This window comes from Ochotona curzoniae, unplaced genomic scaffold (assembly GCF_017591425.1).
Source record: "Ochotona curzoniae isolate NIBS_2020 unplaced genomic scaffold, NIBS_Ocur_1.0 scaffold_461, whole genome shotgun sequence".
Classification (NCBI taxonomy): Eukaryota; Metazoa; Chordata; class Mammalia; order Lagomorpha; family Ochotonidae; genus Ochotona; species Ochotona curzoniae.
Window position 1 is genome coordinate 4922124 of NW_024467120.1, and position 22370 is coordinate 4944493.

At 45.1% G+C, this 22370-nt stretch overlaps 1 protein-coding gene and 1 pseudogene across 3 annotated transcripts in view; both read right to left on the reverse strand.

Moving 5' to 3' along the window:
• KIF13A (kinesin family member 13A) overlaps positions 1–7480 on the reverse strand; it is a 201365-nt gene extending 193885 nt beyond the window's left edge. For 2 of the 3 annotated variants that reach the window (XM_040967710.1, XM_040967709.1), the window contains exons 1-2: positions 7283–7403; positions 6892–6982 (exon numbers count right to left, since the gene is read on the reverse strand). In XM_040967710.1, the coding sequence (XP_040823644.1) occupies positions 6892–6982; positions 7283–7337 (146 nt within the window). In that variant the 5' untranslated portion in view covers positions 7338–7403. Of the gene's footprint in view, positions 1–6891; positions 6983–7282 lie in introns of all 3 variants that reach the window. The other variant, XM_040967711.1, reaches the window with a different exon arrangement.
• Positions 7481–21075: 13595 nt separating this feature from the next.
• LOC121147743 lies at positions 21076–21574 on the reverse strand (annotated as a pseudogene).
• Positions 21575–22370: the final 796 nt, after the last annotated feature.

The window sequence follows — 22370 nt, forward strand, 5'->3', positions numbered from 1 at the left end:
TAGTATTCTGTATTTGCCGCCACTAATTATCTTCACGAATATGGGTAACTGAGAGCCATCCATAACAGCCACCATTTGCAATTCTGCCATGCTCATACATGCTCTTATGAAAAAGACACCATTAGTTTTATTTTACTGTTACAACAATAAAAAAAACACATCAAAACAAATAAAATAATACACTTTACAAGGGAACTATACAGGGAAGACCATCATCTCAGAGTCAAAAGATTATAACCAAAAAATAAAAGAATGGTATTTTAAAAAAAAAAATGGAGACCAAAACAAGCTGCTGGAAAAGTAAAAAATATAACACCAGAAAGGAAAATTAAACCCACACGTGGGAAGAAGATATGGCGGGTGAAACCTCCTAGAAGACTGAGCAAGAAGACAAAGGAGGAAAAGCAGAAGGAATACAGAAAACTAGCAAAGGGCCGATTCAAGCAACACCACTTTCAAGGAACCATTCCCAGAAAGGAACAGAGAAATTAAAGGGGGAAAATTTTCTAATGAATTAAATCAAGAATTTTTCTCCAGAATGGATAGAGATTTCAGATCTAAACCCCGCTACTGTAATCTTATAAAAATGGGAAAGAAAAAAAATATTCCACAAAATTCCAGAAGGGATGAAAGTAGACCAAATCCAAAGGGTATAAAATCTATCTCTGGGGGCCCGGCGCAATGGTTAAGGTCCTCGCCTTGCACACCCGGGATCCCATATGGGTGCCGGTTCTATCCCGGCAGCCCCGCTTCCCTTCCAGCTCCCTGCCTGTGGCCCAGGAAAGCAGTCGAGCACGGCCCAAAGCTTTGGGACCCTGCACCTGCGTGGGAGACCTGGAAGAGGCTCCTGGCTTCAGACCGGCATAGCATCAGCCGTTGCGCTCACTTGGGGAGTGAATCATCGGATGGAAGATCTTCCTCTCTGTCTCTCCTCTCTGTATATCTGCCTTTCCAATAAACAAAAATAATCAAAATTTTTTAAAAATCTACCTCTCAATTGAGGCACTTGGAAAGAAGACTTTGGAGCTCCGTCTTCAAAACAGAATGGAAACTCTTCCAAATTACCAATGAGAAAGTGGGTAAAATCAAGAGGGCTTTCACTTAAGAAAAAAAAAAAAATACCTCCCAAGCATGGGTTCTCAGAAAGGATGTATTTGAGGAAATTGAGGCAGTGAACTAAGAAAAAAAAAATAAAAGAAAATTTTAAAAGCAGCTTATTTCTACATAATAGACAGGTGCAAGAAACCCCTGCAAAAAGGGTACAGGGAAGTCTGGGAAAGAAACCATGCACAGAGCGACAGCTGCTCTTTGGTAAGCAGCAAGTCAGTCTTCCCCATGATGAACCTGGGAAAAGAGGGCTGGGAGAGAGATGCAGGCAAGGGACAAGGAGCATGAATGCTGAACTAATGCTGAGTAGGAAAAGAAACAAACTAACGGGAAACAATGGCTAACTCCAGGGGAAATTAACAGGGGTTAACATAACGGAAGAGAACACAGAAATAAGACCTACTGGAAACAGGGTCCGTCAAACAAGCAATGAGAACCCTTAATGCCAATTCACACAAAATTACTATGTAGCTGTATTAGGAAAATGGAAGAATCAGAAAAATACAGCAGTAGGGTGGAAATACTGCAGAAGGAGGGAACAGGGGAACAAATTAAAAAAAAAAAAAACCTGCCAACGACTTTGCAGAGAATGTTCCGCAAAATTCCAAATGAATGAACTAAAAACAACTAAAAGTAGTCGCCTATCAGAAATTAGGAGGGTTTTTTTTTAGCATAGCCTTCATAAATTATAGAACTACTTCACACTTTAAATTATTTATACTGGCTTAAAAAAATAAACAGAGCCAAAGCTCTTACTAAACCTGTATTTTTCAAATTACAAGCTTGTGGCTCCTTAGTGGGTTGTGAAATCAATACGGTAAATCACAACTAACATATTTTAAATGAACTGCAACAAAAGAGGATAGAAAATAACAATAGCTGTATAAGAAAGAGTATTTTTGAGTCTTCATAACACACAAACACATACAGAGATTCATCAAGTAAAAATGAACCCTAAGTGTGGACTACAATCAAAGCAATTTTTAAATCATCACTCTAAATTTCACTGTATTACAACTGATGTTTTGTTCATAAAAGTAAGAGGTTTTAGAGGCTGGCATTTTGGTGCAATGGTTAAGCTGCCTCCTGTGACGCCAGCATCCCATGTGGGTGCCAGTTCATGCCCCTGCTGCTCCACCTCCCTAAAGAAGGTAAAAGGGAATGTCCCAAGCACTAGGGGACTGCCATCCATGTCAGAGACCCAGGATGGAGTTGAAGGTTCTGTCTTCCACATGGCTCAGCCCTAACTGCTGCGGCAATTTAGACATGAACCCCAGATGAAGGAGCCTCTCTTTATTACTTCTTTGTTACTGACTTTCAAACAAGTAAATCTTTAAATAAGAAAAGAAAGTTTTCAATGTACCGTTATTTGAGAATAAACTGAAAATGTTTACAGATAATGAAAATATGCATTATAATGCTCTTAAAAATTCCAGTAAAATTATGTGCACAAAATGCGCACTCATGTTAGCAAAACCTACATATTCCTTGCTTTCTTATTGTCAGCACTGCAATAAAGTCAGAGAGAATAGCAACGCAGAGAACAGAATTCAAAGTCCCACAAGTGATTTTATACTGAAGTCTTAGTGTGTCTTAGGAGATGGGTCTTTTTAAATTTGTATTCCTTTCTACAGACACACTTGGACAGAAGGCACCATCCCCTGGAATCCTGGAAAGCCTGAAGAAGTTAAATTGAAAATAAAAACCTGCAATGCAAAGACATAAACCAGAAAAGATACATTCAGTTGACAAAGAAACAGCTTCCATCCACTGATCAGGCCCTTCTTCCTGCACTTGGCAAGACACACAGACTCCTCTTGCAGTATGGACAACGGGCTGGGAAACTAAAACCTTGGATACTCTTTTACTCAGTGTCATTATTTTGCCCAATATTTTTTTGAACTCACCTAGGTTAGATTACACATGCACTTTACTGTCATTGCGTGCCCTACAATTGACTTGACATAAAACAATCAAGAACAAAATCTCCTGCAGAAAACAAGTTCCATCGTATTTTTTTCATGACAAAGCTTCTCTTTCTAAAACTTACAAGGACCAAAGACATAAAACCGGCCATCTGTATTTCAAAATGACCACTACCATCTTCATTGGATGTAAAAGTGAATGAATCACGCTTCACCAACTGGTATTGAAAGATACGAAAAGCGTGTATTAAAATATACATACAAGGCTGGGTATTTGGTATAGTGTACAAGGCACACTTGAGATATCTGCATCCCAGATCATGAGTTCAAGTCCCTACTCCAGCTAATGTAGCTCTACTTCCCACTCCAGCTAATACAGCACATCAGAAGTAGCAGTGACAGCTCAGGCAGGTGGGTCCCTGACACTCGTGTGCAAGAGATCTGAGCTTCTGGTTTCTGCCTGGTCCAGCCCCAGCTGGTGCATGCCTGTGGGGAGTGAACCAATGGATAAAAGATCTGTCTGCCACTCCGCCTTTCAAATATATATGTATAAAAGCAAAATACATACAAATGAGGTACACTTATTTATGAATATGTACATGCAGCAAGAAAAAAATACAGGCAAAACAGATGGCTAGGATCGCCCTCTTTGGAGGTGCTACAAGGAGGGGAAGAACAAAGGTGACAGTGGTGGTGAGACTTCCCAATATATCTAACTCACCCAGTGGGGTAAGTCAGATTCACACTCCTCCCCTTGTCTCCCAGCCAACTCTCCAGCACCCACATCCTGTTCCATCCTCACCCTCAGTCACCCCCAGAAGTCATTCACGATAGCTATGCTTCTGCTTTGCTTGACCAAAAATGCTCTGCTGACCCAGTGAAACGGAATCTATGTTCTCAGCACAGGAGCACCACCTGGCTCCCTTGCTTTTGCAGGAATGTCAGGACTCGGCTTGCTCCACAGCCTCTCTCGGTGCTCCCACCACATGGCAGACACTTGAGCACACACCTGCTCTGGGCCAGCCACTGAGCAGAGACCTGGGACAGGCAGGGAAGTAAAGACAGGGCCTGTCCCCAAGGGAGCTCACAGCCTCAAGCCCAAGGATGGGGAGGAAATGAAACTTCCTGATCCTAACAGTGCAGGTCATGGCCAAAGCATACACCTGCATAACCTGTCACATTGTCTTTTGACAGTTTTCTCTCCTCTCTCTTCCCGCACCTGCCAAAGGCGAGGAAGTCTGGCACACAGTGAGTAGAGTCATTTTTGGAACCCCTGAGCCAAACAGGGTACCCCATGAATTTCAAAAAACCTCCTGGATAGCAATATACCTGGATTTTAAAAAACAACTCCTTGTATGTGTTAATATGTCAGAGCAGCGATCAGTGGGCTATTACCCTGGACCTACGCAATGTATTGCAATCAATCCTAGAACTTCAGCACCAAACCAACATCTCTAGCTTCAGATCCTCAGCCGGGTCACAGGCTCCACAAAGAGTGAAAGTGATAAAATTAAACCTGCCTGCTTCTCTCCCTGGAGGTCAGTGCACTCTCACTTGTTTCCTGGGAAGACCGAAAACTTCCACACAGTAACTAGAATGTTGACTCACGTTTCACATACCAGTGACTTCCCACAATTCCAGAAAGGTCTTAATTCCCACTCTGACACCAGTGTGCCAATATTTATTTAAACACCTCTTCCAAACCTTGGATTTCTGGATATCGAACATTCGGTATGCTATTGGTTCACCCTTACTATACCCTGAGCTTTACCTAAAAACAAAGATAGAAAGGAACTGTAACTATAGCATGAGACACTTTTGCAATTAATCAACCCAAAGCCCAAGGGAGGAACTGTTTCTATTTTTAACTTTACTGTTGCTTTAAAGGGGAGGAAAAAAAAACACACTCTATGGAGAAATAGGAAACCAAGTTGCATAACTGCGATGAACAAGGGGTCTCCAATCCCACAAGGTAACTTTAATCTACACGTAGCAGTCCTGCGAAGGCATCCCCAGTAACTGGATGACCCACTGCAAATAATGCTGCATGAGCCCCCCAAGAAGGGCCCAAAGAATCAGATCTGTCAAAAGCACAGAAGCAGCAAACACACATATTTCAATGCTATTCTTCGAACTCTAGATAAGGGACTCTGCCCAAACAGCAAGGGATGAATGAATCCCCAAACCACTCCACACATCTGCACTTTACATATCCTAACTAGTAACTCACATGGCAAGCCTATCAATAAAAGGTCTCCTCCTGACTATTTAGCATTTGCAAATCCACAACCATGAATTCGACCCACATTCCACAAAATGAAACCTGTCCGTACAAATGACCACACTTCACTTCATTCAGTTGTTAACACTGGCATTCGGTATGGTCAAGAGTGACAAGCAGCAGGTGCCACACCAGCAGGGCACACAGTGCAGCTACACAGGACGTCAAAGATTCTACCTGTTTTCCAGCCTGATATGAAGGATCTGTCCCAACACAAGTTTTTTTGTGAAGCAAAATAACAATACCCAATCTTGGGGAGGGGGTGGGAAACTTTGGAAACATCAAATTTGATCTGCAAATTCTGTAATTTTCCCAAGGAATGAGTTTGCTATCAACATGAAATATACCATATATTGCTTTGAATCTTATCTAATGCCAAGAATATCTCATTACTAAAAGGTATTTAATGCAATATAATTTTAGCAATTTAATATCACTGTAAGAATCTGTTCAAAGTAACGGAACGTTTGCAAACTGAATTAAAACTTGCTAGACCTAGTACATAAAGAAATAATGCCCAATATTACCCCCTCATATTTTCTTGCTCCAAATTTAGCAAAATTGCTATTTGCAATCTTTAAACTACATCAGCCTCTGAAGAGCAAAATTCACTAATTGCACTCCTCCATCAACAGGTGCCTTTCAGAAACCCCAACTCATCTGGCTAAAGAATTAACTTTGCTAAGTCTCCTGGGGTTTTTTTCCCCCATATATATTTTAACATGCTACAGCCTTACTACACTGAATTAATTCCAACTGATTGCTTCTCACAGACGTACCAGAAAAATGCTAAATATTCAAATCATTTTAGGGCATTTTCCCATACGGCTGCCCGCCACAGAAGAGAATTTATAAAGAACCAACAGTTACCACTTTTCAAATGCAAATATGTTGCCATCTAGTAAGTGCAACTCCCTTTTAAACATCCCCAGGGTCTATACAGTTCAGGTCACTACTTTTGTTGCCTTGAGAACGAAAATCTGCGTGTTACATTCCGGCATTATCTTTACCCAGCACCACCACCAAAAAAAAAAAATCTAGATCTGTAAATGATCCAGCCTGGACTTGCATCGCCCAAAAACGTTTTGCTTTATTTCTCCACCCATTGTACACACAAGGTTCCTAAACAACTCTGCTAACGGCAGCAAACCTATGCAATGGTGTACTGCGTCCCGGGTACACTGGGGCTGGGACTGGTCACTGCCTGCTTCCGGCCTCAATTTTCCTGTCTGTACAATGTGGCCGCTGCATTAATTGTCTCCAGCACCTGCACTCGTCTGGAAGCTCACAGGGGGCACAGCTGACCAGCGCTGGCTCTGGCCTGGGGGCTCTGGCCTCACACCGCTCCAGATGGGAGGGGACTGGAAAAGGGGGTGGGGTGGGCAGAGGTAGAAGAGGAACTTGGACTTGCAACTGCGTCCAGTCCGTCCGACTGGGAGCGTGAGACAAACTTGAAGCCTTTCTCCTAACAATAGGAGAGCGCACTCCCGTTTTTCCCGGCTCCAATTTGCAGAAGCCGGCGAGCACGGGTTTTCCTCCAGTCCGCCCGCCCGCCCGCCCGCTCCGGGCGCGCTGTACCTTTCTCCCTGTTTGGTGTTAGCAGGAGGAGGGTGCAGGACCGTCTGGTTCCCTTCCATCTCCACCACGCACTTGGTGTTCAGCTCCAGTTCTGAAAGCACACAGGGGAAACCGACGCTGCAAAGTCGAGCATCCGCGCCCAGCCCGCCGCGCCGCGCGGGGGCTCCGTCCTGCAGGCGGCGGGGCCGGGAGACGGCCGCCCGGGGCTCCCCGGCTCCGCTGCGGCCAAGGCGGGCTGGGAGGGCGCCGCCTCCGCCCCGGCTCCCCACCCCCGGGGGCTCCCCGGCCCCGCCGGCCGGCGAGCAGTTTCCAAAGTTACCCCGGCACACCACGGCCCCAACCCGAGCAAAAAAAAAAAAAAAAAAATCACAACGAGCAGAAAGCTCCTCACCTCGTCGGTTCATGGGCCGGACGCGGACGGCAACTTTTACCTTGGTATCCGACATGTTGGCGGCGCCCGCTCGGCCCCGGCGGCCCTCACGCGCCGCGCCGCCGCCACCGCGCGCGCCCCGAGCGCGGCCGACGCCGCTCCGCCGAGAGCTCCGCCGGGCAGCGCCGAGGCGCGCGGGTCATCCCGGGGGAGCGCGACGCGGGGCTCGGCCGCGGCCCGGGGAGGGGCGGGCGCGCGGGGCGGGGCGCGGCGGCGGGCGGGGAGGAGGCCGCGGCGCGGGCCTCTCAGACGCCGCTCTGGCCTCGCCGGCCCAGCCCGGCTCGCCGCGCCTCGGCCGCTCGCCACCGCCGGCAGCCGGGCGGCGCCGCCATCTTCGCGTCCCGGGGGTGCCGGGCGGCGCGGGGAGCCGGTGGGGACGGGCGAGGGGCGGGGATGCGCGGTGTCCGCCGTGCGGGTGCCTGCGGGGACCCTGCGGACCACCCGGGCTCGGTCTCCCCGCCTCCGGGGGCCGCTGCCACCGCGCGCCGGAGCCCCCAGGGCGCCGGGAAGGGCCGGGGCACCGGCGGCCGGGCCTCCCTCGGAGGGAACGCCGGCGCGGCAGAGCGCGCTGCGGTGTTGCGGGAGCTTTGTGGTGAACCGAGACCGGAGCGGGCTGGCCTGTCAGCCGTGACTGGAAGGGGCTGGGACCCCGAGAGGGTGGCGAGGCTCGTTCTCTCTTACATAAGAATGAATGGTGATGGAATCTGTGCTCCTGCCAAAAGCCGACCTCACCGCCGGCGCGGAGCTGGGCCAATCGGAGGCATTCGGTTTGGTTCAACAAGTGCTTCTGCAGATCGGCGGTGGGAGGGCGCTGACGGTGTGCGGGGCATTTTAGGGTGCGGCAGTCCAGAGCGTCCATCTGGATGATTTTTCCACTTTTACTTCATTGTGTAGATCTGTGCATTTGTGAGGGCCTGCTGTGTGCAGGGTGCGGTGCAGGGCGCACAGCAGGGGCACACGTGGACGTGGACATGAGGTGTAGAGAGGACAGTGGGTCGCTGGAGGTGTGAACTTGAGGGATGTCCCATGTCTCCAGCAGGTGCCAAGTTACGGGCCCCGGGTTCTAGAATGACGCGTGCCTGTCGGGTCCTGCAATAATCTACCTCCAGAGGTCCCGTTGTGTGTTTCCTCCTCTCCGTTGCTAGCTGCAAGTCGGCTTTGTCTGTTCCTCTATTCTATGTGTATTCTGAACGTTCTGCTATGGGATGGACACTGTTCGAGATTCTTGCCTGCAGGTTCTGGGCTCCTGCTGAACAGGAGGGTTCTGCAGTTGGGTTCTGTGCCGGCCTTGCCTTTGGGTTACTGAGACACACCTTGCCCCGCCTTTACAACCTCCCCTCTTACAGCCTCTCCTGTACCCAGCTTGCAGACTCATTTCTCGGGGACCTACCTGTCGTCTCTGATGGGGGCCTTCCCTTTTTCATATTGCTTCCCGCAAGTCTTCATCTAAGACCTTTCTTTCATATGCCATAGCATCATGCCAAGCTGTACCACCAGTGGGAGCTGTGGAAGGTTGAACTGATGTCTTTGTTAAGGGAAAAGAGGGGGCTGGCATTGTGGAAGTGCCCATGTCACTGGTTGGAGTCCCAGCTGCTCCACTTCCCAAACAGCTCGCTTCTAATGTGCTCAGGGATGGCAGGAGAGGATGGCCCAGGTACTTGAGCCCATGCACCCATGTGGGAGAACTGGACATAGTTGTAGGCACCTGGCTTCAACCAGACTGAAGCTGTTGTGCCCATTAGGGAGAGAACCAGTGAATGAAAGAACTCTCTCTCTCATCTTAAAAAAAAAAAAAGTTGAAGAGAAAGGAAAGGCAGATGTGAACATAGCCACAGAGGGAGACAGAAGTTGCCTAGAGGTGGCCCACTGCAACTGGGAGGAAAGGGAAGATTCTGCTCTAGAACCTTCAGCAGGCCTGTGATCCTCTAACATCTTGATTTGGGGCTTCTCGCCTCCAGAACTAAGAGACAATAACTCACGGCTGTTTTACAAGTTCCCAGTTTGTGGTAGCTAATTTAATTTTTAATTAATGTTTAACAGATTAATGCAATTCTTATTTTTTTAAGTTATTCACTTATTTTTATTGGAAAAGCAGACCAGGTGAAAAGGCGAAGAGAGGGAGAAACAACAACAACAAAAGATCTTCCATCTACTGGTTCACTCCTCAAATGGCCACAGTGGCCAGAGCTGAGCAGAACCGAAGCCAGGAGCCACAAGCTACTTCCAAGTCTCCCATGTGGGCACAGAGTCCCAAGGCTTTGGGCCATCCTCTATTGCTTTCCAAGACCATAAGCAGGGACATGAACCAGCACCCATATGGCATCCTGGCGCTTGCAAGATGAGGATTTAGCCATTGAGCCATCACTCTGGGCCCCAGGTTAAACCTATTCTAAGAAACCAATAACATTCCGTTTCTCCTTTCCCCCTCACGCTCACGCTCCTTCCTTCTCCCTTCTGTCTTCTTTTTAACTTTTGAAATAACATATTCTAGGGCCCGGCGGCGTGGCCCAGCGACTAAAGTCCTCGCCTTGAATGCACAAGGATCCCATATGGGCGCCGGTTCTAATCCTGGCAACCCTGGTTCCAATCCAGCTCCCTGCTTGTGGCCTGGGAAAGCAGTCAAGGATGGCCCAAAGCCTTGGGACCCTGCACCCGTGTGGGAGACCTAGAGGAGGTTTTAGGCTCCTGGCTTCGGATAGGCACAGCACCGGCCATTGCGGTCACTTGGGGAGTGAATCATTGGATGGAAGATCTTCCTCTCTGTCTGTCCTCCTCTATGTATATCTGACTTTCCAAATAAAAATAAATAAATCTTAGAAAAAAATTATTGAAAAAAGAAATATCATATTCTATATTTATACTACAAAAAAGGGCTTAATATTCACCAAATAAGTTTAAGAAGTAAAAATAGGGCCCTGAGTGGTAGCCTAGTGGCTAAAGTTTTCGACTTGCAAGCACCAGGATCCCATATGGGCGCCAGTTCTAATCCCAGCAGCCCCGCTTCCCATCCAGCTTCCTGTTTGTGGCCTAGGAAAGCAGCAGAAGATGGCCCAAAGCCTTGGGAGTCTGCACCCACAGGGGAGGCCTGGAAGAGGCTCCTGGCTCCTGGCTAAGGATCAGTTTAGCTCCAGCTGTTGTGGCCACTTGGGGAGTGAATCAGTGGACAAAGATCTTCCTCTCTGTCTCCTCTCTGTATATCTGACTTTCTAATAAAAATAAATAAATCTTTTTTAAAAATGATTTTCTTTAAAAAAAATAAAGGAAAAATAAACAAAAAGACATTAGTTTAGTGGGAACATAGACAACAGACTTTGGGCCATCCTCTACTGCTTTCCCAGCTACAAGCATGGATCTGGATGGGAAGTGAAGTACCTGGGACATGAACAGGTGCTGTTATGGGATGCTGGTGCTTGCAGACGGAGGATTAATCAGTTGAGTTACCAGTCTGGCTCCCCCAAGCTGACTTCTCAAACAGAATCTGAAACTGACTTATTAATCCATTGTTGGCTGAGTTTTTCTTTTCCATCTCTGCCTCTTGCATTGAAGTGATCATCAATAACAGGGTACAAGGGCTACTCTCTAGCAACAGCAAGGGAGACTCTAGGGATGGGGCAGAAAGTGTGCTATTCTGGAAGGCAGTCTAAAGATGCTCAGCTCGCAGAGGTCATGAGCCAGCTGAGGAAGGCTGTGGGCACAGCCTCAACCCATTGTCCTTTTCAACAATCTCTGCCCTCTCCAACCAACCCCACCACAGCCAACCAACACTGTGTGTGTGTGTCCCCGAGTTGACTCTGTGTTTGCATATCAGGCATGTCCTAATCTGTTTGGAAGAATTTACCTGCATGTTTGACCACAGTAGGTTGTAGAAGTGAAAAGCGGGACATCCCCTGACAGCAAACATTCCAGGGACTCTGAAATCATCCGATTTGTGGAAGAGTAAGTTCCAAATCTGTTTCAGTCCGAAGTAGGCTGCTGGGCTGATGTAAAAACTGCTAATGGCTTAAGTCTGTGGAGGATCAAAGAGTAATCATGGAGCAAACACTTACATAAGAGGCTTTCCATAAATCTGGTTTAACAGCAGCATCAGTCAGCCTAGGCTGCTAGGTTGCAAGGACCAACAACCTTTCAGTGTTAGTGGCTTTACCGAAACAAAGCTTTGAGCCCACAGGCGTGACACATCCCTCACAGGGTCCTGGTTCTGTTCCCGTTGTCTTCATCCTGAGCCTCAGCTGACCAAACAGCTCCTCACTGGGACAATGCTAGCTTTGCCTTTTTTTTAAAAAAAAAAAAAAAAAAAAGGATGTATTTATTTGAAAGGCAGGGTATCACAGCAATAAAGAAAGTGAGAGAGGAGAGAGAGATCTTCTATCTACCAGTTTACTTTCCAGATGGCTCCAAGAGCCAGGACAGTGCCAGGTCAAAGCCAGAGGCAAAGAATTCTGTTACAGTCTTCCACAGAGTATGGCAGAAACCCAAGTACCTAGGTCATCCTCTGTTCAATTATCAGGAAGCTGGATTGGAAACAGAGCAACCAGGACTCAAAACTGTACCTCAACATGGGATGCTTTCATCACAAGCAGCAGCATAATCTGCTGGGTCACAATATTGACCTAAATTTTAAAGGATTTTTTTAAAGAAAGTTGCAGGGTTGTGGCACAGTAAGTAAAGCTACCACCTCCAGTGCTGGCATCCCATATGGGTGCTGGTTCACATCCCAGTTGCTTCACTTCTAATCCAGCTCCCTGGTAACGGCCTGGAAAAAGCAAAAGTTGTTTGGGCCCCTGCCACCCACTTAAGAAACCCAGATGAAGCTCCTGGCTCCTGACTTAAACCTGACTCAACTCTCAACTCTGGCTATTGCAGTCTTTTGGGGAGTGAACAAATGGATGGAAGGTGTGTCTGTGTGTGTGTGTCCCTCTTTCTGTGGAATTCTACCTTTCAAAATAAATCTCTCACTCTCTGTCTCTGTCTCTCTCTTTCTCTCTCTCTCTCTCTCTCAAGGAAAGTTGTGAGCAAAAAAAGAATCCTTAGGACCAGCATTTTGGCACAGCAGGTGAACCTGCCATCCCATGTCAGCACCAGTTCAAGTTATGGTTGCTCCAGTTCTGACCGAACACCCAAGTGCCTGGACCCCTGCCACTCACACGGGAGACCCAGTTGGAGTCCCAGGCTCTTGGCTTCACTCTGGCACAGTGCATGGTTGTGGCTTTTGGAGAATGAACCAAATTATACGTGTCTCTGTGTCTCTGTCTCTCACTCTATCTAACTCCTTCTATCTCTCTGCGTTACAAGTAAACAAAGTATTTTTAAAAAGAAAAAAGGATCTTTCTAGTAGCGAAGATCTAAGACATGTGGAGTGTGATTGGCAAGGGCTGTTGAGCTCACAATGGAGTTGCAGGTAAAGTAGACTCTGCCACTGTATCACTCCCTGTGTTTACTTAGGATATTCTGTTCTCCACTCTTGTAGTAAGGTGGATGCAGTGACCCCTATTCCACAGGGTTGCTGAGAGGATTAAATCAGATAAAGTATGTCAAACACTTGGCTTGGTGATGACACATACATCACAGATATTCACCTAGGGCAGTTATTGGTACCACTATGGATATGGAGGAAAGGGTAGAATTTCCACATGGGGAGAGTCAAAATGGTGGATTAGGGTAGGGACACATTTATACAGATGAGGAAATATTAGCCAGTGTGAAGCAAAGAGGGCATTTTCCAGGAAATAGGAGAGGTTAGAAGAACAGCAAAGGGGTACCTAGAGACTAACAAACACAGGAAAGCAGCAGACACAACAGTGTGATGTTGTAATGACTGATACCCCAGCAGCATTCAGCAAATGGTGATCTGAATTTCACCAGCAGCTGGAACTCCACCAGCAACCAGATGGGAAGGGACTTTACTGGGAGCTCAGGAGATGAACCTGGACAAAGAACTGCCTGTCCTACTGGTCTATTTGATTTGGCCAGGAGCAGAGACAGAGTAGCAGGTTCCAGATGGGCAGTGCAGGAACAGGGTGGATTTCACAACCCAGTCTGCCCCCTGGAACCATATGGGGCACTATTTTGTTAAAGGAGGCAAGGGCTAAGCACAGTATTGTGCATGCGCTGAGAAGGGAGTGCACTCATTTCTGGCTCAGTAAACTGCAACAACATGGCATCCTGCAATTTTTACCCAAGCTAGGTCCAGGTAACCCTCAGACCTGATAGCAGATCAAGAATTCTAATAGTGGCACACCAGGTGCCATTTTGTACAAGTGGCAAACATTTTAAGACTGCAGAGACAATAGTGAGCTGCACATGCACTGATCCTGCAGGAAAATAATACAGACTATAGCACCGTCAGATCAAAATAGGTGTGTGTGGCCCTCAGATCTAGTGGCCAGCAAGTTCATGCAAAATCAGTACCACCAACAACCTAGCTATATAGGACACCAGGTGTCTCACTAATTCTGGGACTGTCCCAACCACAAGTGGGAGAAAGTTTGTACAGACAACGGTACAGCCTCAGCACGGCATCACAGGAGGTGAAGATTGGTGAGAAAGGAGTTGGGGCTACAGAGCCCATGATGGAAATCTAACCCAGACCTGGAACTTGCTGTAGGCTGTGGCACAATTGAGTGCAAACAAGAGCCATGAGCCAACCACAATGAGTAAACTCAAATTGTAGACCTGTGGGTGACACAGCTTTCAAAACCTGCCCCAAGGAGAAGAATCTGATAATCAGAAGTATGTTAACCAAGAGCAAAAGAAGAGACAGAGGCACAATGAATATTACTGAAGAGTCCCCTGCAAAGGAGCAAAACCCTTTGCCAAACTCAGAGTGAACTGAGGAAGACATCAAGAAAATGGGAGATACAGAATTCAAAACACTTGCTATAAAACTTCTTATCAACAATGAGAAGCACGTAAAGCAGGCATTCAAGGAATTCAAGGAATATGTCATACTGGAAATGAATCAAATGCAAGCTGATATATCAGAAATGAATACAGTAGAGCAAAGTAGAAATACAGTGGAGAGTCTTCAAAATAAAATGAAGAAGGCAGAAGAAAGAATTTCAAAATTAGAAGACATTTCCTGTCACCAGGGGGAAACCAACAAAAAGCTGGAAACAGAAGCAGAGCTAGATCAGGTCAAAACAAGTATTTAAGAATTGAAAGACACTATTAAGAGGCCTCATATAAGAGTTATTGGGAGTCCCAGAAGGTACAGAAAGAGAAGCTGGTTTTACAAATGTATTTAATGAAATAATAAGGGAAAATCTCCATAACCTGGAGAAAGAATTGGGAAAAAAACATCCAGAGGGGCACAGAACTCTCAACAAGGTTGACCAAATGTGATTTTCACCACAACACATGATCATCAAGCTCTCTTCAATTGAGCATAAGGAAAAGATCTTAAATGTGTACATGGGAAAAAATCAACTGACATATAAAGGAATGCCAATTGAACTCACAGGAGACCTCTCACAGGAAGCACTACAGGCAAGAAGAGAATGGAGCCACGTATTCTAGGCTCTAAAAGAAAAAAATTGTCGGCCCAGGATGACATACCCAGCAAAGTTTTCCTTTGGCTTTTAAAATGAAATAAAATGCTTCCCTAGTAAAGAAAAATTTCCAAATGACCACGGTAGCCAAAAACTGGGCCACCCTGAAGCCAAGAGACAGATTTTTCCAGGTCTCCCATGTGGGCCAAGCACTTGGGTCACGTTCTGCTGCTCTCCCCAGCACATTAGCAAGGAATTGGATTGGAAGTAGAACAGCTGGGACTGGAACCTGTGCCCACATGGGATGCTGGTGCTACAGACAGCAGCTTGCTTTGCTTGCTATGCTTCCAAGGAGTGCAAGGGACCCACTGAGCTTTTTGAATCCCATTCTGTAGACATCACTGTTGAAAAATGGCCCCTTTGCCCATCTGCTAGCAAATGCTGCGCACACGGCACTCCAGGTGCTGTGAAAGCTGATTCAGAAATCAACATGGACTTGGGCCCGGCGCGGTGGCGCAAGTGGTTAAAGGTCCTCGCCTTGCACCCCCGGGATCCCATATGGGCGCCGGTTCTAATCCCGGCAGCCCCGCTTCCCTTCCAGCTCCCTGCCTGTGGCCTGGGAAGGCAGTCAAGGACGGCCCAAAGCTTTGGGAACCTGCACCCGCGTGGGAGACCCGGAAGAGGCTCCTGGCTTCGGATCGGCATAGTATCGGCCCGTTGCGCTCACTTGGGGAGTGAATCATTGGACGGAAGATCTTCCTCTCTGTCTCTTCTCTCTGTATATCCGCCTTTCCAATGAAAAAATAATAAAAATAAATCTTTAAAAAAAAAAAAAAAAAAAAAGAAATCAACATGGACTCTGCCCACAAGGCCACCAGGGTAAGGGAGGAACAGCCAGATACAGTCGCAAGTGGACACAAACTCGCCTTTGATGGGAAGCAGTGACTCTCATCGCAAGAGCCCTCATGCTAGTGAGGTCATTCAGGCTGGACCGTAAAACCTGAGGGTGTAGTCATCTCCTCACTTAGGCCTCATGCCCTTTAACCCACATCTCTCCACTTCCCCACCCTCAGCTGTTGGCAACCACAGTTCTACTTTCTGCTTCTAGGAGTTCAACTTCTTCTAGGTTGAAGTGAGTTCATGTGGTATTGGTGTCTCATTCATTTCCTGTAGCACAATGACCTCTGGATTCATCCACATTGTCACAAATGCAGGATTACCTTCTTTTTGTGGATGAATACTATTGCAATCTCTACATATACCGTGTTTTCTTAATCCACTTATCCATTGGTGGACACTTAAACAGTTTCCCTCTCTGGTCTGTTGTAAGTAATGCTACAAGTAACAGAGGAAAGGAGTATCTTCAACAGTATGATTTTTTTTTAAAGATTTATTATTATTATTATTTTATTGGAAAGGCGGATATACAGAGAGGAAGATCTTCCGTCCGATGATTCACTCCCCAAGTGAGCGCAACGGGTCGATACTATGCCGATCCTTAGCCAGGAGCCTCTTCCGGGTCTCCCACGCGGGTGCAGGTTCCCACAGCTTTGGGCCGTCCTCGACTGCTTTCCCAGGCCACAGGCAGGGAGCTGGAAGGGAAGCGGCGCTGCCGGGATAGAACCGGCGCCCATATGGGATCCTGGGGCGTGCAAGGTGAGGACCTTTAACCACTTGCGCCACCGTGCCGGGCCCAACAGTATGATTTTAATTCCTCTGGATATATACCCAGGAGTGGGACTGCTGGATCATATGCTAATACTACTTTTGGTTTTGTGACTAAAAACTACCTGTTTCTTTCTTTTAAAGAAAAGGTTTATTTATTTATTTATTGGAAAGTCAGATATACAGAAAGGAGGAGAGACAGAGAGGAAGATCTTCTGTCCACTGATTCACTTCCCATCCAGTTCCCTGGATGTGGTCTAGCAAAGTAGTAGAGGATAGCTCAAGCCTTGGGACCCCATGCCTGCATGGGAGACCTGGAAGAAGCTCCTGGCTCTTGGCTTTGGATCGGCTCAGCTCTAGCTTTTGCAGCCATTTGTGGAGTGAACCAGCAGACGGAAGATCCTTCTCTCTGTCTCTCCTTTTCTCTGTAAATCTGCCTTTCCAATGAAAATAAATCTTTAAGAATTTATAACAAAGGATAAAATAATTAACAGATATGCAATGATATTACACAGTGAGTTTGTTTCACTATTTTTATTTTTGAGATCTAGTGAAAGGCTTAATGCTTTGCTGAAGAAAGAATCCACCAGTCACATTGTGGTTTAGATTTGTATTTATTTCCCTGATGATCAGTGATGTTGTGCAAGCACCTATTCAGTCAGAGGCAGGTAGTCACCAAGTTAGTATCAGGACAGCATTCAGTGGGAAAATCATAAGTTAATTTTGTTTTAAATCAATTCAAGGCAACTGTAAACTAACCAATAATTTTCTTGTTCCCTAGGACTGAAAATAGCCTTTTGTTTGACTAGAAAACTTAGAGATGATTTCACTCCTTTAGAAATATATTTATATATTTATATATGCATACATATAAATATATGTAAATATTTACTTATTTAAAAGATAAAATTATAGAAAGAGTGGGAAAAGCAGCCGAAGAGCTCCTCCATCATTGGTTCACTCCCCAGCAGGCTAACTGGGCCAGGCTGAGGCCAGGAGCATGGAGCTTCCCAGGGTCTCTCATGTTGGTGATAGGGACCCAAGCAAATGGATCATCACCTGCTGTTTCTCCCAGGCTGTTAGCAGAGAACTGGATCAAAAGTGGAGTAGCCATCCAGCACAGTAACCTAGTGGCTAAACTCCTCGCCTTGCAGGCACTGGGATCCCATATGGGCACCAGTTAGTGTCCAGATTGCCCCATTTCCCATCCAGCTCCCTACTTGTGGCCTGAGAAAACAGTAGAGGACAGCGCAAAGCCTTGGACCCTACACCTGCATGGGAAACCTGGAGGAAGCTCCTGGTTCCTGACTTCGGATTGGCACAGCTGTGGCCAGTTGGGGAGTGAACCAGCAGACAGAAGATCTTCTCTGTCTTTCCTCCTCTCTGCAAATCTGACTTTCCAATAATAAAAACAAACCTTAAAAAGAAAGTGGAGCAGCCAGGACTCCAACTGGCTCAAGCTGGAGTCACATGGGATGGGCTCAGGTCTACTCCTTGGAAGTCCTCCTTTGGACCTTGGGAAACACCTTGTAGACACTTGCTGGCGCCAGCAGTTGCCATTTCCTAGGCAGCCTTTAAGGTGAAAGGAAAACCATTACGTGGAAGCCTTTCTCCAGGGAAAACTACTTCTTGGTGGGCGGAGCTAGCCGTTCTGAAGCATTTCCTGCTTCACTGGCTCAGCTTTCCAGGTAGTATGGCAGGTGTAGCTTTGTGATTGTAAAAAAAAAAAAAAAAAATGTGATTTCTACAGACCCGGCCAAAGTTCTGTTATGAATAGAAGATCTACAGCTCTAAAAAGGGCTCTTTCTATTTGAACAAGGAAATCCCACATTTTTGTGGAGGCTGCAGCAGGCAGATGTGTTTCCAAAAATAGACTGTAAAGACAGCATTTGCAAGGCACCTGGGAACTCACTGGTGATGGGAATGGTTTTTCAAAAGAGTGAGGCCAATTCAAGCAACTGTTGGCCTTCAAACAGCTTTAGCTGCTTTTTATTCTGTGAAATCATCAGGATAAAAGGTCAAAATATCGTCACGGATTTGAAGGAAACAAAGAAGAGGAACAGCAATGATTCCTGTGAAAGCTTTTCGCACCAAACGTAGCCGGATGCTCTGTGTGGAGTGTAGGGTTCTGATTCAAGAAGCCAAATCTAAGCAGATAGTTTGGAAGCCAATCAGAAATTTAAAATATGGATCCAGTTGGAAATGATAATAATCAAGGAATTGCTGTTGATTTTATGAAGTGTGATGATAGCATTTTGGTTCTGTAATTAAATGTCATTTTTTTAGAGTTGCCTGCTGAAGTAGTTATGGGCAAATATGATGACTGGGATTTGCTTTACAGACATTAGCAGACAAGTGTGATAAATGATGCATGAGTGGTAGAATGTAAATTTTTAATGTAGCGAATGTAATGTGGGGATTTATTATCATATTTTCTTGATTTGATATGTTTAAAAGTACTTTCATAAACTGTAAAAGTAAGAATAAACACAAATAGAATGTAAAAGAGAAAATATAACAAATAGGTAATGCATTACAGAAACAGACACGTTTTAATTTTTATTTATTTATTTATTGAACTGATTTGAAAGCCAGCGAGAGAAAGAGTGAGAGAGATGAATGTTCCGTTCTGTGGTTCAGTTTCCAAATGCTTACAACAGCTTGGGTTGGGTCCTGCTGAAGCTAGGACCTGGGCACTTAATCCAGATCTCCCATCATGGGTGGAGGGAACGAAGTTCTTAAGCCATTACCTGCTGCTGTGTTGGGAAGCTGGGATCAGAAGTAGAGGTAGTGTTGGAGCTTACACCCAGGCACTCCGTGGTAAACACTTATGAACCCGAAGTAGGTAGTCTATACGGTGGTCTATAAAAATGACATTTTTTTCCCACCAAAGTCAGTAATTCATGATCAGATGCAAAATGTTGATATTTAACACATAAGCATGAATATGATGAAAAAGTTGGACGATTAAAATAACGTAAAATATGTTTCATTTAAGTTAATCCGCAAGTGAATTTTTAGATTAAGAAAAGTAAAAAGTTTAAATTTTGTTTCTTAGTATCACATTAATGATTCCAAGCAGGAAAAGTTCTTGTCTGTGTCAATAAACTGTGATTCTTCTAACTTCACTATTAGTTGATTTTTAAGAATATGTTAAAATTAATAGATTCTGTGTATTAGTGAATAATTCCTACGGATTTGGATCTAAATTTTGTTTTGTCTAATACAGTAACAAGAGAATCCAATATGGAGCTGTGTGTTACTGCATGGATTTGGATGTGTCACACTGTCTCCAAGGAGATAGGGATGCTGCTGATGGGAAAAATGCTTTCACTCAAAAATACATAATATATTATATATCATAATATATGTAATGTGTGTGTAATTATATATATTCATATAATATATAAATCACACACACACATATATTTGAAAGTCACACAGAGAGGGCGAGGTTTTCCATTTGCTGGTTCATTTCTCAAATGGCCAAAATGGCTGGAGCTGAACCAGGCCGAATCCAAGAGCTTAGAACTCCCTTTGGGTCTCCCCTGTAGATTCAGGGGCCCAAGCATGCTCATCATCTTCTACAACTTTTTCAGGAGCATTAGCAGGGAGCTGGATCAGAGGTGGAACCATCACTCACATGGGCTTAGCTCACGTCACCACTACACTGGCTCTGGAAGAATGCTTTCTCATGATTGATTTCACATAGGCAACAGGCACTCCACCTAGAGTGAATTGTAGTGTAGCCTTATTCTGATCACTGCTGCAGCAGTACACATCCACAAGGCTTTCTTTTGCAAACATAAGCGATGACTTACATTTCTAAAATCTATTTTGATTTATTTGGAAAAAAAAAAAAAAGAGGGAGAGACAGAGAAGTATTTTGTGTGCTGGTCTACTCTTCAGATCCCCTTAATAGTTCGGTCTGGGCCAGCCCCAAACCAGGATCCACACACAGTTCAAATCTGCCGCAGGGATACCAGGGACCCCAGCGCTTGAGCCGTCACTGCTGCCTCCAGCGTGCCCATCAGCAGGAAGCTGGGTGGAGAGCAGCTGTGACTCAGGCATTCCTCTACAGGTTGTGAATATCTCAAATGGCACCTTTACTGCTGTACCACGTGGTCGTGCTTTTATTTTATTTTGAACTTAAAGAGTTAATTTTGTTGTGAAATTTTTCAATTGCATTTTTTTAAATGAAAGGCAACTATTTATACTGGAGAAGAGAAAAATGTATGCAAAATAGTCTAGATTCTTTCTCTTCATGCATAGCTCCTATTTTTATAATAAGGTTCCATGCATTAACTTTTAAGGCTTTACAAGGGTAAATTTTTCTTGATATGGGACCATTTACTATGTAGTGGACATTGCTTTCATGGAAACCATATATAGTAAATTAAACCGATTCTTTATAGTTCGCAGGAAACTTTGGAGCAATTATGTATTAACGGAGAAGACAAAGTTATAAAAGTAGTATCATTGTGCAGTTTGAACTGTGTGATTACTTGACTTCGATGGATGGGGTGAAAAAATATCCTTAAAACTGACCTGGCTTTCAGACTTTTTAATGTTTCCTTCATGCTACTTTCATGTCCCCTCTCATTAACTGGTGCACAGGGTGACCATCTGAGAAACCTGGATATTCATTAGCACAAATGAAGGAATAAGTGTTTTCAAGGAATGATATGCCCTGGTGGCAAAACCTGCGTGAATACAGAATTTATTTCCATGCTCAAATGCATCACATTTTGTGTATGTGTGCAAGATAAGAATGCCCACATCCAGCTGCCTCTGCAACGGGCCTGAGCTGGCCGTGTCTCCCATGGAATCACTTGACATCCACAATCACACTAAGGTAGGCTGAACTGCGCTCTGCTCACATTTTGTGTTCCAAATAATTCAGAATCTCGTAGAAGTCTCATTTCACAATGTGAATGCCACCAGCTGAAGTCTTAAGATACTCATAATTTTCTTTTGTGCAAAGGTTTCCAATGCAAAAAAATGTGAATCATTTTTGGCATGATTTTTTTTTTTTTAAATTTAGCCAGCAAACTGCTGCATCCAGTGGTGCGATGTGCCCATCTCCTAGTAACAACACTAAGATCCATCACCAGCTCTCCTCTCGGTCACCGCAGTCTACACTGCCGTCTTCCTCTGGCTCTTTTATCTTTCTTAACAGCATGATTCACTCATTTCTGAAGACCCTTCCTTTTCTTTTTAACATTTAAATCTTCATTCTTGTATAAGTATTTTTCTAGAAAGAATTCAGATTCACTTTTTTCCAGATGGAGCTGTTTTCAGATTTATCAGTTGTTCCAACCTAACTTATTGAATACTCTTTCTCCTCTTAATTAGAAATTTCACCTTTTATTGTGCGGTAAATTTCCACTTGTACTTGAATCTTTTTCTTTATGTTTGATAGGATTCTACTGATTGGACTCCACCAGGACTTTGGCCTCTATTTTATTAGTCTGGTGTCATAAAAAAATGAACAGGCAGATATATAAGACTCTGGCATGAACTTAGTCAAACTCCACCCAGAGCAAGATAGTCAATAGGTGATTTGCCCTTGGGAGGGACATATTTTTAAATCCTACATCTGCTAGAATCCTATCTTCCTCACATAAGGAGACCGAAGTCCATATCACTACTGTTGTCAGTCTTAATCAGTGGATCTTGACTATCCTATAACAAAACAGCTATCTGGGATCAGTCTGGGTTGCTTTTGTGTGTGTGGTGTGAGTGTATGTAGATCAAACTGTCATATGGGTTGACGATGTTCACAATTACGGTAGCTAACTGTTCCTTCCATTTCTCTGTTACTATCTTACTTTCTTCCAAAACATGGCTCTGGTTTTGTTTTTTGCTGTTCATTAACAACTACATACACTCAATTT